The 17,153-nt window shown below is 38.8% G+C and overlaps 1 protein-coding gene across 1 annotated transcript in view; it reads left to right on the top strand.

Moving 5' to 3' along the window:
• snta1 (syntrophin, alpha 1) overlaps positions 1–16,782 on the top strand; it is a 50,660-nt gene extending 33,878 nt beyond the window's left edge. The window contains exons 3-8 of the mRNA XM_036571213.1: positions 3,770–3,953; positions 6,201–6,390; positions 7,510–7,631; positions 8,413–8,609; positions 12,548–12,735; positions 13,190–16,782. Of these exons, the coding sequence (XP_036427106.1) occupies positions 3,770–3,953; positions 6,201–6,390; positions 7,510–7,631; positions 8,413–8,609; positions 12,548–12,735; positions 13,190–13,282 (974 nt within the window). The 3' untranslated portion in view covers positions 13,283–16,782. The remainder of the gene's footprint in view (positions 1–3,769; positions 3,954–6,200; positions 6,391–7,509; positions 7,632–8,412; positions 8,610–12,547; positions 12,736–13,189) is intronic.
• Positions 16,783–17,153: the final 371 nt, after the last annotated feature.

The raw sequence follows: 17,153 nt of genomic DNA, 5'->3' as shown, positions 1-17,153 counted from the left end.
GTATTTACAGTTACCATCCTATACCTGCTAATCTAACATTGTCAGCAATGCCAGCAGTTAAGATGCAGAAAGCTAACTTAGCTAGCTAACTGATATTAACATGAATCCGTAAAGTTGATTACATCATATCGTCATATTAGATTTGATGTTAGCAGTAGCCTAGATTAAGTTTGACATAGCCAGGAGCTGCTTGTTAATAGTTTTGACATTAGCTGTGAGTGTGGTCTTCCACAGAGTTTAATCCAAACCTTTTTAAGCTTCAGGAATGAAATAAAAGCAGCACCCTCCTCCAGGTGATCAGGACAGAAAGTTTACCGTCATCACTATTCTCACTCCAGGTTTGTTCTGACGAGTTTCACTGGAGTTTTAATTTACTTTACTTAATTGAGAAAAGTACTGCTCAGTGACGGTTGATTTAGTAGTGCTTAGAGATGGTTGCTAAGGAGTGATTGCTTGGGAGTTGTGTCAATAATTATTTTGCAGAAAGCCAATTATGATCCACAACATGAGTGTAGAATAACATGTGGATTCTAAATTCATTTGGACGTCCAGATGAGAGCCATAAAGCCTTCAGGCTATACGTTTGTCACTCCTAGTTTATAGAAAAAAGTGTCTGGAGTTTAACTTACTTAATGATTTGCAAACATATATTTGCCCCAAGATTTCACTTTGCAGATGAAGTTGCATCATCAAAGACTTTTTGTTCTGTCAGCTCATTGCAGAACACAGACTGACTTTGCTGTCTCTCTGTTTGCTTTTGTATTTAACTGTAAGAATGTGTTCAGCTGTTTAACTGTCAAAAAGAAGACATACAATTCTGATACTGTATGAAGTAATTAGCATAATTACCAGATGAATACAGTTGTATGCAAAAGTTTGGCCTTCTCTGGTCAAATTACTTATCTTGTTGATTTTCTAAGTGAAAAATAAGTAACACATCCTCTACAGAGAACACACTTCTGCACATCTTATTTTTATTTGCTGAAGTAAAATACTGAGGAAAATGGCCTGTGCAATAGTTATGACACATTTATATTTTATGTTTAACTCACTAAACTAAAGCAAATAAATAGAAATTGGGCACTAAAATGTGTAGAAACGTGACGTTAAAGTTGCCTAGTTTCCTGTAGAGGAAGTGTTCTCTTATTTTCACTTAGAAAATCAATAAAACGTGTAATTTACCTGGGGTGTTTAAACTTCTACATACAACTGTATGTGTTGTTGCGAATGATTTTAGAAATATTAGAAATTTTCTAAACGTGTAACAGCACATTTATACAGTTTTGAGGCTGTAAATATGAGGTTTAATGTATCTAGAGGTTAATACCTATGATGTTCTTCTGATCAATGAATTTTTTTTATGCAGAAATTTGTGTTACATTTTACCGTATTTCTGTTTATTTACATTTGTTTTCATGTTCATGGCTGCCTAAGACATTTGCACAGTACTGTATGTGTGTATGTTTGGACCGAGTGAGAAAGTATCGCACAGGCAAATGTAAGCTGGCAGCCATGGATGTTAGAAACTGTCAGACAGTGTGTGAGACCACATAGACAGATTTGCTAACACCCTTTGTGTGTGTGGGAGCATTCGTGTGTGGCCAACAGGTGAAAATCTGTGAGAGAGAGAGAGTGAGAGAGACTGTGCTGCTGCTTGCCGTGCATGCTGACTGAGTGAGGTATATGTGTGGGAATGGCCGAGCTATGGGCTACACTCTATTCTGGGCTGAGGAAGCCCCCCACCCCCTCCACCACCACTCCTCCTGACACCTCACTCTTCAACTCCTGCACTGAAACCCTATCTGTGCCCCTCAGTGGCGTCTGCTATTTATAGCCCCTCTGTGTGTGTGAGCAACAGAGAGGGAGATAAGTTGTAGGTCCTGAGAGAATCATAGCAGCTTCTATTTATTTCACCACAGTGAACAGTAGTGGTTGGGCTGAGGCAGGTGGGGTGCACCGGCCCACTAGAGTTCATCTGAGCTTATGTCATTGACGTATACTGTATGTGTGCAGCCCACAGCTGTCATATTAAAACCTGGACCCCCTTTTTTCCCCCATTTTACATGTCAATTAAACTTTACACCATGTGAGCATTCCATGATTAGTGGACCAATAGAAATGATGCAGAATTTCGTGGAACATTAACTACATTAAAAGTTAGGAATGTTTTTCCTGCTCCTGTGAAGTTACTATTTCAGAGAGATTTTTTTTTGCAATTGTGACAAAGCTTTGTGTGTGTTAGGGCCCAACTGATGTATCGGTTGGTTATATTGGTCGATATTGACGAAGCAGTTTTATCAGTCAGTGAAAATATTGCAGATGATCTGCAGCATTGCTGGGATTTGAACTCACTATTTCCCCATGATACACTGTGAAAAAAGGCTCGTCAGATCAACCTAAAGATGACTACATGTAGTAACAATCAACTGAAGTGGTTTTATTAAACTCCAAAAAGTACACTGATTGAAAGAATCATTCAAAGTATTTTGTGTTGAATAAAACTGGTTTAATTTAGTTAATTTACCACATGAAGTCATTTTTTTTATCTGACGAGCCATTTTTTGCAGTGTAGAGCTGTGTTTACATGCTGGAGCCCATGTCTTATAGCAGTACACAGCTGATGGCAGCATGCAGCCATAGACACATTGCTGTGATGATTATCGATGATTCTAGCAGTATTAACTGTTTATTTAAGGTGGAATGCTCAGTACTCTTTAAATATGCTGTTGTACAATATGAGTAGCCCAATATGAGAAACTCTGTATTTAACTATATGATAGCAATTCATGTTAAACACAATCATGATAGAAATACACATCATAATAGAGAAGCAAAAATGTGATATATATATGAGATATATATATATATATATATATATGAGAATAACAAAAAATCGCATTATGAAGAGAACTAATGAAAAAAAAAAAGGTAATAAACAGAAACTAAAACCACAAAGACTGATGGCTGGCTCCACCCCCAATTCTACAGTATTTATATTATTTACAAGTTTTTGTTTTTTATGTGAGGTAAAGTAGTGTGATAATTTAGAACTGACTGTAATACAGTTCTATGCACAAGTTTTGGGCACCCCTGGACAAATGACTTGTTTTGTTGATTTTCTGAGTGAAAGTAGGTTAACACATTCTCTACAGAGAACACGCTTCACGTGGACTGCACTTCACTGCACGTTTTAATGCACAATCTCTGTTTATTTACTAATTTTAAAATATTAGAAAGAAAAACATAAAATGTGGCCTGTGCAAATGTTATAGCACATTCCAATGTGTTAACCTTGGCAAATCAAAAGAAATTGTGCAGTAAAATGTGCAGAAAATGCCATATTCAGTTACTTCACTGTAGAACATGCGTTAACTTGTTTTCACTTAGAAAATAAACAACATGTAATCTGATAAGGGATGTTGAAACTCTCACATATGACTGTACCTGTCAGTAAAGCACTGTGTAACTAAAACTACTGGAATATAGAATTAAAATATAAAATATAAATCTGTAATTAAATCACTCTGTATTATCAGTTATTAGAATGTTTAGTCCCTGAAAATTGCTATCAGTATCAGACACAAAAAAGAGGGGTTGTGTGCAGAAGTACACTGTTTTTGATCATCGTTTACCACTGTTGCATGGATTAAGGGCCAATAATAATGCAACTAATGGATGTATATTTTATGCATAATGGATGTTTTGAAACATGAGCCTTAGTGGTGATGCCAGTCTCTCTCTCTATCTCTTCTACCCTCTCATTCTTCAGTGAAGTACATAAAGGAGATGTCTGCGTTTTTTAAAAGCGCGTCTCCAGGTGTTCCTCCCGTGATGGACTCTCCACCGTCCACTCCACAGAAGCAGCCTGATCCAGCGCTCACGGAGACCAGAACCATCCCGCTCAAAATGTGCCACGTCACCCGCAAACAGTGCCCCCCAGACACAGAGGACAGGTAAACTCACACATTTGAAATACTTTATTTCATTCCATATAAAACACAAGTGACCAATTCATGCCCCGCCCACTTCTGTTGCTACTGTAGCTAGGTTCAATAAGCTTTATAGAAGATTGACAAAAATTGCACTTAACATGACAAAGTGTAGCTCATCAAAAAATGGAAATCTATAGTGCAAATTTAATTTTTGCGAAACGGCACATGGTAAGGTTCATTCAGGGGTTGTTTTTTTGTCATATAATCCTGCAAGCCTGTGCATTCATGATTGTATCATCCGCTACCTTTGTAGAGACTTTCTACAGCTTATAAATGCTTTATTGGGAGTTTTGTTTTGTTTGCCTCTCTTCATCACTGCCACTGAGTAGCTTGACTTTATTGAGATCTATTGATCTATTGCTGCTTTTGGAACAAAACTGATATCTATATTTTTATTGGGTTTTTTTTTATTTATTTATTTACAGTAAAAAGTGTCTGCTGAAATTTACAATGTGTTAAAATTTCATGATGAATGTAGAACTGCTCCTGTTGCTGTAAAGCTAAGATTTAGGAGATACAAGGTTTTGTTGCGGTGGTATACAGATTGTTACAGATTATGATGATACCTTGCCTCATTTATCTCTAAAAACAAGTTACATGACAGAAAAAAGTCTAACCTAACTGTGTGACCTGGCACAATTTGTTTTAATATGAATAACGCACTCTAAGTCTAAAATACTCTGAAAACCTGTGCACTACAATTTCTCATTAGGCTGAATGGTATTACTGTCAGCATTCTGCAGAGCTTGTCCAACCTAGCAACAGTTGCTATGAAAGAACACATTCATGCGTGGAGCAAGGATGGGTTAGTGTAATCAAATGGATCCACTTATATCTAAAAACACAGCACTAGCATACTAATATAGTTCATTAGTACATTTCATTGTTCCATTTAATGAGTAAAGACATTTTCTTTTTAATTATATATGTAGTTGGGAATAGGCAAGACAACCTTTATTAGAGAAATAAGAATGTGTTTATGGATGTAGAGTATTTTGGGATTAAACTCTTCAAATATTGTCTTATCCAGACAACCTCATACAGATGTCTCCTCCACATTTATCTCCCTGTGATGGCCAAAAGGGAACAGGACAGTTTGCAAGCTGTTTAGCTTTTGCCTTACAAACACCTGCAATATACCAGCACTGGAAGTCTGTAAAGATACCCAAGGCCGCCAATGATGAGGACAATAAGCTGGCATTTATATCCCAAATTGCCAGTGGCAGCCAACTGTAGCTGACACTTTGAGATTTTGAAGCGTATGCAGAACAAAAGGACATCCAGTCTTAGTTTTCAAGGCTGTCTTTTGATTCCTACACAGAACAGCACAGTCGGGTAATAATAACTTTATTTATTTATATAGCACTTTTCATCTTAGTTATGCTGCACTTTATTTTTTAGTTTCATAATCTCAAAGCTCTGTACACAGGGAAGTAAAAAAAAAAACATGAAAGCTCAAAGTGAAAATCATATGAAGAAGTGTTAGCAGTTACAAGTTATAGAGGAACAAAAGAGGCCTAATATAAATAGACTCAATACACCAGACAGATGCTAGCCTGATGCTAGTTTTAATCTGGATTTGTCAGGTTTAATATTCTCTGGCACAGAATTCCAGGGATTTTGGATATGCTGCAGAAATCATTTTTACTATGATGTCAAAACAGGGTCCTCACGCATCCTAGAAAACCTGGAAAACCTGGAATAATGTAGACTCATTCTCTAGTAATGGAAAACACCTAGAGAATTGCATATTTTGGCATATTCTTTGCAGCATATTTTAACATATTTTGGCTGCTAAAGCCTGGTTTGAGTGTCCATTCATTTCAGCTGTTGTTTGGAATGCTACAGTACCACATGTGGAGAAATACATGGACGCTGTGTCAGAATGCCTGGTAGAGTAAGGCTACATTAACATACGCCAGCTTCTTGCAGCATCTGATGTACTTTTATTGTTTTAGTTGTACTTTTGATCAAATGATGGCTGGTTTGTGTGAGTGTCAGTCGCTTAGTCAGTGAGGGGGTTGAGGGTTTGCATTACAGACTTTAATGTGAAGGATGTCAGCAGTCGTTGTTCATTTTAAGGTGAAACAGCTGTTGTGTCCACAAGGCAAAGCAATGAAAATTTGTTGAAAATGGTTTCTTAAGAAATTGTGGGAACCTTGCAAAACACAGGCCTAACGCATCTTCATGCTTTCTCTGTGTCTGTAGGTATTTTGAGGTGGTGTCAGCGGACAGGAAGAAGTCAGTGTTTCTGAGGGCGAAGGACCCAGCTATGGCCCAGTCATGGTATAATGCCATCCAAACGGCCAGCGCTGCACTGCTGTCCACAGTTAAAGATGACCTCAGAGCCTTGCAGCCAGGCCTGGACATCAGACACGTCGGCTGGATCATAGAGCAGGTGTGTATGTGTGTGTGTGTTTGAGGAGGGATGGTGTCTGATTATGATGCTTTGTCAAATATTTACTGGCCACTTTTTTTTGGGGACACCTAAATTGTGTTAGAGCATATTGCATATTTCTTTCATGCGCATGAAAGAAATTTCATTTCTTCCTTGTCATCCTCATCAGTGGTCAGTGTTGGCTGGATATTTTTCATTCAAGCTGTTCTCATCCCAGCATTGATATTAAGGTGTTTAAAAACTCCAGCAAAAACACAGCAACACAACACCCTCTAACATGCAACTATCACGTCACTGTTAAGACCACAGTCCACTGTCCAAGTAACATCTGGTCAGTGGTGATCCTGTGGTTGTCCTAATTTAAATACAACAGATTACTGTGAAAATGTTGCATTCTGGGAGAACCAGGTCAAGTTTCTTTGACAAAGGAGTTAAAATGTTGGATTTGACAGTAATTACAGTGGGTACTTTGTGCAGTCTTGAGCAAACTGTTTCTTAATGTTGCAATGATGGGGGTTGAGCTTCCCAGCATTCCTTGTAGTTTTTTTAGTCTTTGTTAATTTGATTTTTTTTAAATTTATCTAATCATTTTTAACTTGTTATTCCCAACCCAGCATGTATGCAATTTACATGTTTTGGTATTCTTACCATGATGTTCTGTTTTCCAGTTCGCTTGTTCATCCAGGATTGTTGTCATTGCTATGCAACTGGAGCCTGTCAGTGCTGTAATGTGTTGTTCAGTTCAGTGTGAGTGATAAGCAGTACTACACTGTTGTGAAAAATGGAGTGATCATTCTCTTAACTGTGTAACAGTGTGCATTAATGTTCAAGAATTTGCTACCAGATGCGAGCTACATAGATTAGTGGTGTATGCCTATACTGCTCCAAGTTGTACAATGATGTAGCAAAACTGAGGGAGCTCATATAGCCTTGGGAGCACTTTAAAGCACATATGCAGTAAAATATTGTAATTTTGTAATACAATATGAGCACAACAACATTTCTTACAGTGTAGGTACAGGTAAGCAGGTAGGTTTGTGTGCACAAGTGAATGACGTTTGTGTATACAAGTGAATGATGCAGTTATAACCAGTGTTTTTGTGCCTGTTCTGTCACTAGGGATCAGAGAGGCCAGTACTGGCCGTGTTGACAGACAGAGATCTGATGCTGTATAGCTCTTTACCGGAGAGCAGAGAGAGCCTTAACAGCCCAGACAAGAGCCATCCACTCATTACCACCAGGTACGCACACACATACAGAGTAGTGTAATCTCCTGCTCACCTGCATCACCTGTATTTGTTTATAGTGAATCCAATGCCATGTTTGTATTTTTGTAGATAATAAAGCCACACAGTGCACACTTAAAGTACCGATCAATCAAATCAAAATTAATACCAGTCTGATTTAGGGAAATCATTGCTGGCCAAAGAAAAACAAGTATCTCCAAAATGGCAGGAGAAGGCAAAAACATTCTTTATTTCTAATGTAAGTTAATGTAAAGAGATTTTATTCCAAGCAGCTTTGAAGCTTCTATATTGGTCCATTCATCATGAAATTTTCAGTTCCTGCGCTCTATCAGCTTAGGAACCGAAGGTGACATTCCTGTCTCTTTTAGGATCCTTTGGGTCTAAATTAAAACATTAGAACTTTAAAAAGAAAGATGTGAGCATCAAAAAGCAGTCTAGGAGCTGAACAGAATGAAAAACAGAATGAAATCCTAACTAAATGTGGGAATGTAGACACTAAATGTAGAGTAGACATACTTCCCAATATACACCATTTATAACTGATTCACACTCGTTTAAAATGCCGGCTGCTCTTTACACTGTAAAATTTCATGATGAACGGAACAATAGGAACTTCAAATGTACATCAAAATATTCCAGAATGACTAGTTACTGCAAACCTCTGCTAAAAAGACAGATCCCACACACTGTGTCCCACACGGTTGCAATCCATGTGTAATCACATGCATAAACAAAATCCATTCAGATACCTATTAATGTCCATCTCCCTCTTCAGACTCGTTCACTCAGGGCCTGGGAAGAGTTCATCTGTGCAGGATTCTGAGTTAACCTTCGGTCTCCGTCTGGGCACTAAACAAGGTGTGGAAACCCACCTGTTCCGTGTGGACACTGCCAAAGACCTGTCCACTTGGAGCCACCTGCTGGTGGAGGGCTGCCACAACGCTGCCGAACTTATACAAGAAGTCACCACAGGTACTTCCCTTTCTCTCACAGTTCCTCATATGTGCATTACACTACGATCCTCCACCCGTTTCAGTACCCATTTTGACAAGTTCTTGTGAACTCGATCTCACTATTTCCCCCATTTAAGGGCAGTTGCATTACTTTATCAGTTCAAGAGAACTTTGTTATGAAGGAGTGAGGGACAGAGTGAACACAAGTATTGATATCTGCAGCAGAAATTGCCCAAAAATCATTAGAATCTAATGCAATTCGCTTTTCAGACACCCAAAAAATGGCACACCAAGCTGTTAATAAAGAATAACAATAAAGTACTTAAATACTTGATATTTAAAAAAGCTATGGTATTTGATTAGCTATGTTCTAACTTGCCCATATGTTAAACATGACTGCTGATACAACTTTATTACTCTGTATTATGCTAGCTTGATACACTATATTGCCAAAGGTATTCACTCACCCATGCAAATCATTGAATTCAGGTGTTCTAATCACTTCCATGGCCACAGGTGTATAAAACCAAGCACCTAGGCATGCAGACTGCTTCTACAAACATTAATGAAAGAATGGGTCACTCTCAGGAGCTCAGTGAATTCCAGTGTGGCACTGTGATAGGATGCCACCTGTGCAACAAGTCCAGTCGTGAAATTTCCTTGCTACTAAATATTCCACAGTCAACTGTCAGTGGTATTATAACAAAGTGGAAGCGATTGAGAACGACAGCAACTCAGACACGAAGTGGTCGGCCACGTAAAATGACAGAGCAGGGTCAGCGGATGCTGAGGCGCACAGTGCGCAGAGGTCAATTTTCTGCAGAGTCAATTGCTACAGACCTCCAAACTTCATGTGGCCTTCAGATTAGCTCAAGAACAGCATAGAGAGCTTCATGGAATGGGTTTCCATGGCCGAGCATCTGCATCCAAGCCTTACATCACCAATCGCAATGCAAAGCGTCGAATGCAGTGGTGTAAAGCGCCGCCACTGGACTCTAGAGCAGTGGAGACATGTTCTCTGGAGTGACGAATCACGCTTCTCCGTCTGGCAATCTGATGGACAAGTCTGGGTTTGGCGGTTAAGAGAATGGTAGGAGAACAGTACTTGTCTGACTGCATTGTGCCAAGTGTAAAGTTTGGTGGAGGGGTTGTTTTTCAGGAGTTGGACTCGGCCCCTTACTTCCAGTGAAAGGAACTCTCAATGCTTCAGCAGAACAAGAGATTTTGGACAATTTCATTCTCCCAACTTTGTGGGAACAGTTTGGGGACGGCCCCTTACTGTTCCAACATGACTGCGCACCAGTGCACAAAGCAAGGTCCATAAAGACATGGATGAGCGAGTTTGGTGTGGAAGAACTTGACTGGCCTGCACAGAGTCCTGACCTCAACCCGATAGAACACCTTTGGGATGAATTAGAGCAGAGACTGCGAGCCAGGCCATCTCGTCCACCATCAGTGTCTGACCTCACAAATGCGCTTCTGGAGGAATGGTCCAAAATTCCCATAAACACTCCTAAACCTTGTGGAAAGCCTTCCCAGAAGAGTTGAAGCTGTTATAGCTGCAAAGGGTGGGCCGACATCATATTAAACCCTATGGATTAAGAATGGGATGTCACTCAAGTTCATACGCATGTGAAGGCAGACGAGCGAATACTTTTGGCAATATAGTGTACTTAGTATTATTGCATTGTGCAGAAAAAGGGCCAGATGAAGCCATATTTCTGCTATGAGGAAATGCTCTTTATTAAACAACAAAGCAGAAAAAGCACATGAAAAAACACCAGAACAGAGTCATCTCTGAGAGGTCATCTCTGGCCTGACTGTCCCCTCCTCCCCTGGAATGTCCACTTTTCTAAAGCAGGTGTGATGCACTTCAAAGTTGTCAAAAGAGTCAAAGTTGGCAGGGGCATGTTAAAAATAGTATTGAAACGGATCCTAATCCTCCTTATTATGCCAGAAATTGCAATACTGATTTTATTTCAGTGTAAAAAAGGCACATTTTATCAGTACCGTCCCACACAACACCAGGCGCTGGATGAAAATAGGCTCAAATAAGGCACGCAAGTAGAATTTCAGATAGCAAAGGATATAAAATGCCATAAAATGTGGCTTTGGTATTAATAAGCATAAAGCACTTCACTGAGCTATTATAAAAGATCTAAGCTGATATTGTGGCTGTGCTGCAGAAGTGTGGAGCTGGATTAGAGATGAAGGATGATGGTGCCCTCTACTGATCATCTTGTGTGTTGCACCATTCTGTACTGACTATGAATTCTTGCTTTCATTGGTCACTCAGTTGCACATTGAAAAATGTGTAGCAGACTGCCCAGTATGTACTGTTTAGTTAATATGAAGATGAAATGCATGAGACAAAGTCAGTTAACAGTCTAATACAATAATACCACAATAAAGCATGGGTTCATGACAAAATACCACTTAAAAGCTCAGAGAAAGACTGCCCTCTACTGGCTGTGTAGCTCAATCAGACCAGTCAGTGCACACAAACCAGGAAACACATTGGTGACAACACCAACATCAAGAGTCAAAGCGTGAAGCAGAGGGTCAAACTCTGGTTCTGGAGGGACAGTCCTGCTCAGAGACACCTGACTGAACTGAGCAGTAAGAAACCAGGTTAAGCAGCTGAGTTTGAGCTGAGAAAGCACTAAACTTTGCTGGACTAAGGCCAGTTTTTGAGACTTGCTCACTCCTCCAAACCATGTGTTTCCGATTGAATCAAAATCAGAATCAATTCCTCATAACCCCTTAACCCTGTTGTGAAAGTGTATAACCCCGACCCAGAGAGACTGTAGAATGGTGAAGAAACATTTCATTTCATTTCATTCAAACACACCAAAAAATGAAGGTTACAGTATCATAATACTGTAATATGATGAATATTATGTTTTAACTGTTGGCAGGACTTGCCAGTGAGAAATGCATATGTATATATATACATATACATATATACATATACATATATATGTTTGTGTAACATTACAGGAAAAGGATTATATTTAGTCAATGGAACCAGACTTTTTTCAAGGTCATTTTGGGCCACTTATTTTGGTCCATTTAGCATGAAATTTACACATAATGTAAAGAGCCACAGGAGTTTTCAAATTATGTCAAAAACTGAAAAACAACAAAAATGGAGATACAAGGTTTTGTTCCCTGGTAATAAATATAAATTGTGCACTAAAATTAGCAGAAAAATACCTTAATTTGGTTTGTTTCCTGTAGGGTGTCAACTTATTTTCACTTAGAAAATCAACAAAACATGTTATTTGACCAGCTGTTCAAAATGTTTCTGAACAATTTCAAATTATAAGGATTTCTACGCTAAACTTTCCTTCATTGTTTATTTTATCTTCATTTAAGTCACAAAAATACATGTAGAAAGTCTTATCTGACAAACAACACATAATATTGTTACCGTGCCATGTCCTTATTTAACAAATGGTTTAAACTTGAAATGGTCAAAAATTGATTGAAAATGCAGATTTAAATTTGTCAACAAAAATAAAGAAAGAATACAGCCAAAGGAAAAGTCCAGCAGAAAGTCAGATTTACACAACTTTCCCCTTACAATATTGGAGAAAGATGCAGAGAAAATTCAGGCTTTATAATGGCTGTTTCTGTACTTTGGCATGTTTGTAGATAACAGTATGTCATGGATCACTTAAGCAGGTCTATTTGAGATTACTTGACAACTTGAGGCATGTAGGCAAGCTCAGGCGTGCAGTCTGCACAATGCTTATTATTGGGGGATAAGCTTAGATTACTTGTTACCTAAAGAAGCCAAACTAAAGTGGCAAAACAGCAGACACCTAATATGTCTTGGCTGAATGCTGCATTTGAGGTCATTTGGAAAATTATTTTTAACTGATCTATTCCTTTAAATATTTGCTTTATAATATTTATAATATCTCCCTCCCTCTGTTTCTCTTTTTCCTGCAGCGTGCAGTTGGAACGGTCAGCAGTGCATGCTGAGTGTGCACATAGACAACGGCTTCTCGTTGTTCACGGAGGAGGCGGGGGTCCGCAGGCACATCCTCCTGCAGCAGCCATTCGAGCGCCTGCGCATGTCCTCCGACGACGGCGTGCGCATGATCTTCCTCGACTTTGGAGGCCCGGAGGCTGAGATCGTGAGAGAGCCTCTTTCCTCCCTCCTCTTTTTTCTTCTCTTCAGTCTTAAGTCGTCTCCTGCATGCAAGCCTCTTTACCCCCTTTTTAAACTTTTCTGCTGCAATTCGCTTTCCTATGCTCTTTTATTCCCACTCAGTTCGTACTCTATCTCTCTCTGTCTCTCTCACTCTCCCTCTCTCTTTCATCTCTGATCACAGGTCTATGTTCTCATAGCTATTCTCTTTTGACTTCCTCCATCCTTTTGGACCAACTTTTCCACTAGTTTTCAGACATTTTTTCTTAATGACTCTCCCTCCCATCTCGGGGCTTTTTTTCTTATTTCCTCTCTATCTTTGGACTCTATCTCCTCTATCTTTCACAGCTTTTCTCTCGATTCTTTCCCTGAAGTCTGTTTTTATCCCCTTTTAACTTATTCTAACTCCACTCACTACCTTCTTTCTTCCTGTATTTCAGCAACTGGACCTCCACGCCTGCCCCAAAACCATCGTCTTCATCATCCACTCCTTCCTCTCGGCCAAGGTGAAGCGACTAGGCCTGCTGGCGTGACCGCTGATGTCCTAAACTCACCAAACACGCAGCTATGTGAAGCCTTAGTCACAGGTTATAGGAATCGGAGCCACGACAATGGAAGCAGAAGGCGGACCAGACAGCATCGGTACAAGAGTTCTGCCGCAGGCTGCCATCGGTGGAATCCTGCCACTGTTGGCCAAACAAACAATCTAAAGCCATAAAATGAATCTCATTTGATCTCACTTTGTAGGAGAAACTGATTTTCACACACAGTACATGTTTATATCATATCAATTTGTGTAAAACAGCATAATTATTTAGAGATCATAAGATTTTTCCATGCTCCACCTGCAAATGCACTTTTTTGTGGCAACTGTTGTGAGATAACATTGAAATTGATGCATTAAATTCTGTTAGACTACATAAGTTGCTCATACCTAATGTGCATTTTTAGTGGGCTGCAAGTGACTTGCTGATCAACACAGGCAAATGCTTGTATGTCTGTGCTGTTAAAGACTGAATGTCCCTGTCCACCTACTGCTAACTCCATATTGAAAACAGCTGGCATACAGCTTAAGTACGGAGCATTGTGGGAAATGTAGTGTCTGTAGTGAATCCGTGTGGCCATAATATTTGTGTTGTGTAGTTTAGCCCAACAAATCAAGGTTAAAATGGGAAACTGAATAGCTTATGTATTGACTTTTTTCCCCTATGGTTATAGTGGGGTACAATAACATTTTACTGGTGCATGTGCTCCAGTAAATTGGCATAGAACCAAAAAGGAATGCTAATTTTACTTTGATTACATATAAAAAAAACTACACCTGATTGATCCTAACAGTGTGACCTTTCACACACAAAATAAATATAATTTGTAATTATTAAGGCACTCTAAATTTCTGTATTTTACTAAGTTGTGCACTACAATTTCTCAAAAGGTTGAATGGGATAGAGCTTGTCCAACCTCGCAACAGCTGCTAGGAAAGAACGCATTTGTGGATGGAGCATGGATAGATGACCTGGAGAGCTGGCTGACGGAGAAGTAAAAAATAAAGCTAGTAGTTTAAGGTACAGTTCATCCCAAAACTGGAAGCATAGCTAACAACGAAGGCCAGTGGAAACTAATAAGAATGTTCCAGTTCGCATAACATCAACCTGGGTCCAACTAGTGGAAACTCAGTGTTAGCCACTTTAGCATTTTCAAGTATTCTTTTGAATACTGAGTTCTTTTGAATTTGAGTTGATGTGGAGGAAATAATATGTGGGTGTGTCGGGGATTTTAGTTCAGAAGTACGCAGAGCAGCCTGGATGCCTCCTTATGAGTAAAATTCAGAGAGTTATGCAGTTAACACTGCTTCAGCTCTGCTGCAGTTTTGCTACAGATTCTTCTCTGCTTCGATTAGGTGGGAGATCAAGTTTGATTCTGTTTTGATTTGTCTGATAGTCTATCTGATCTAACCCTTTTCTATTCTGATATAAACCACATTCAGATATTGGTCATTTCATTTCAAATGATTGTGTACTGGCAGCTTGTCCAAACATAGAACCAGATGGGTTTAAGCAAATGTGATTTCACAATCTGGAGTCTAAACAGAACCTTCTTCGGATGTGACAGCTAAACTTATGTGAGGCACCTTTCTCTAATTATGTAATCCAGTCATTAAATATTAATTATTAAATTCACATTTCACAGATATTTAACACTTATAATGGTAGTAATGGTAAAGAAGTTCTAGCATTGCAGGGGTGGGAGGGTTGGATGTTGACAACTGGGGTTAACTGACCTGATCTTTAGTGGCAAGAAGTGACACCATCTGCACTACAGGCCAAACGTTTGGAAGCAACTCTAACAAAAGTTTTACTGTTTAAACACAAACATGCATAATTTGTTTAGCTCCTGGTGATTATCCTGCACAGCCCTAATCAGATCCACCTGATTCCCCCATTCAGATGCTCCTGGAAGCTTGATGAACTCAATCAGGTGCGTTAATTAAATTAAGAGTTTTTAATTAATTAAAAAACAGTCAATGTAAGAGACTGTTATCAACAAACTCCATCATGAAAGCTTTATTTCATATTAGAGTACATTTAGCAATAAATCAAAACAAGTGTCTCACTGCCCACTGTGAGAATTTGGACATAATTTTGCTTTTTAAACGTTTAAATCTGCTGCCAGAGGAGTCTGTCCAGAATCACCACTGTCTGTGTGCTATGTTTTCTATCACTGTGTAAAAAATACACATGACTTCATTTATTGTTGTGATTTTTTTCACAAAAGCTCAGAGCACAGTTCAGATTGCTGAGCGCTTATTATTGTTTAGTTTCATCAGAGTAACAATAAAACGCAACTGATGTGTCACATATTCCTTTTCATGCATCTGGAGAGACATTAATGGAAATATGTGAGGCAAACTAGTCAATAAAAATCTCCACATTTTCAGCTTTGTTAGATTATGTACTTTGCATATTGAATAAAAGCAACACTGAGAAATCACAATTGCCAGAGTAGAGCAGATTAAATGGCAGAAATTTTGTGTTGGCCTTACGGGGTTAAACTAGATGCCAATAAATGTGTTATGTTGGTAGTTAAGTTGAACGATGAAACTTTGCAGGATTGTAGAGGCTTTACAGGACTAATGCGCCTGTGCTTTTGGGACAGCGGTCGATCAGACACTTTTTTTTCTTTTTTTATGTATATATATATATATACATATATATATATATATATATATAGCTGCTGTTGGAACAAAACCTCATACCTCCAAAATAACAACTTTACAGGAGAAGCAAAAAAAATAATTTTGGGTCATATATGTTTATATACATGGTAGCAACTACCTGGGATACCATAGCATTGCCCTAGCAAAACCTTAACATCCCCTTCTAGTTCTACATTTGATAATTTTACTGTAAAATATTTTTAACTGCTTGCTTCCACACTTTTGTCCTCTAGTGTAGTAAATCTCTGATGTCACGTATCTATAGCCAGGGATGTGTTTTGTTGTTGATTTTTTCTTTTTTCAGAATTTTCTTTGTAACATTTGTTTATTTCAGGTCTTAGAGGTACAGAATGACAGTATATTTTGATGCAACATTGAATCAGCTGAATTTAAGGATGCCTTCAAACGGTTTGACGCTCTGTTTGATTGCCGACTCCCATAAAGGTTAGTATGTTAGCATCCTGACAGTCAGGGCCAGAGCTCTGTAACAAACTTATTTTGTCCTCAGCAGTCACGTACACTTGGGGTCAGGACGTTTTCCTTTATTGGCAGAGTGGACTTGTGTTATTTTGCGACTTTTACGTTTGACAGGAAAACAGAAGCAGCTGTTTCACAGTTGTCTGGTCAGTGGGATACTGTAAGCAGAGAACATCTATCATGTGGCCTTTTTGAAAGCATACTACAAATTAATATATACTTCAAACTAAAATATGTTTGCTCTTAAAGACAATTGTATTGTATATTCTTATTTAAACAAAAGTGTGCCTTGCAGGGTTGTTTGTATATAAAAATGTAATAAACAATTGTTGACTTACACCCAGTTTCCGGTGACAAGTGTTTACATGTTATCAGATGTAATTGGAGTGCTGGAATGTAAATGTATATTCCGTTGTGGGTGAATATAATGGAGGGACTACACCAAGACTTTAGACCATAGACTAAAATAAAGAACCACTACTGAGTATGTTATTTCGGTTTGGACCATGTTCAGGATTCAACCACCCACCCCCACCCCACCAAACAATACTGTGCACTAGAACAGTTCAGGGCTATATACAACATTGTGAATCAAATTATTGCCACACCAATGTTTCGCTTGCCTGTTTATGAAATACGCAGCTTCAAATTGAACTATACAAGAGGGGAAACCCTCTGGATCTCTGCAGCGGCTGAAAGGAAGCATATTA

Source organism: Colossoma macropomum, unplaced genomic scaffold (genome assembly GCF_904425465.1).
Source record: "Colossoma macropomum unplaced genomic scaffold, Colossoma_macropomum, whole genome shotgun sequence".
In the NCBI taxonomy this organism is placed as follows: domain Eukaryota; kingdom Metazoa; phylum Chordata; class Actinopteri; order Characiformes; family Serrasalmidae; genus Colossoma; species Colossoma macropomum.
The sequence above is the reverse complement of the archived record's forward strand: the minus strand, read 5'-3'. Positions and strand labels throughout refer to the sequence as shown.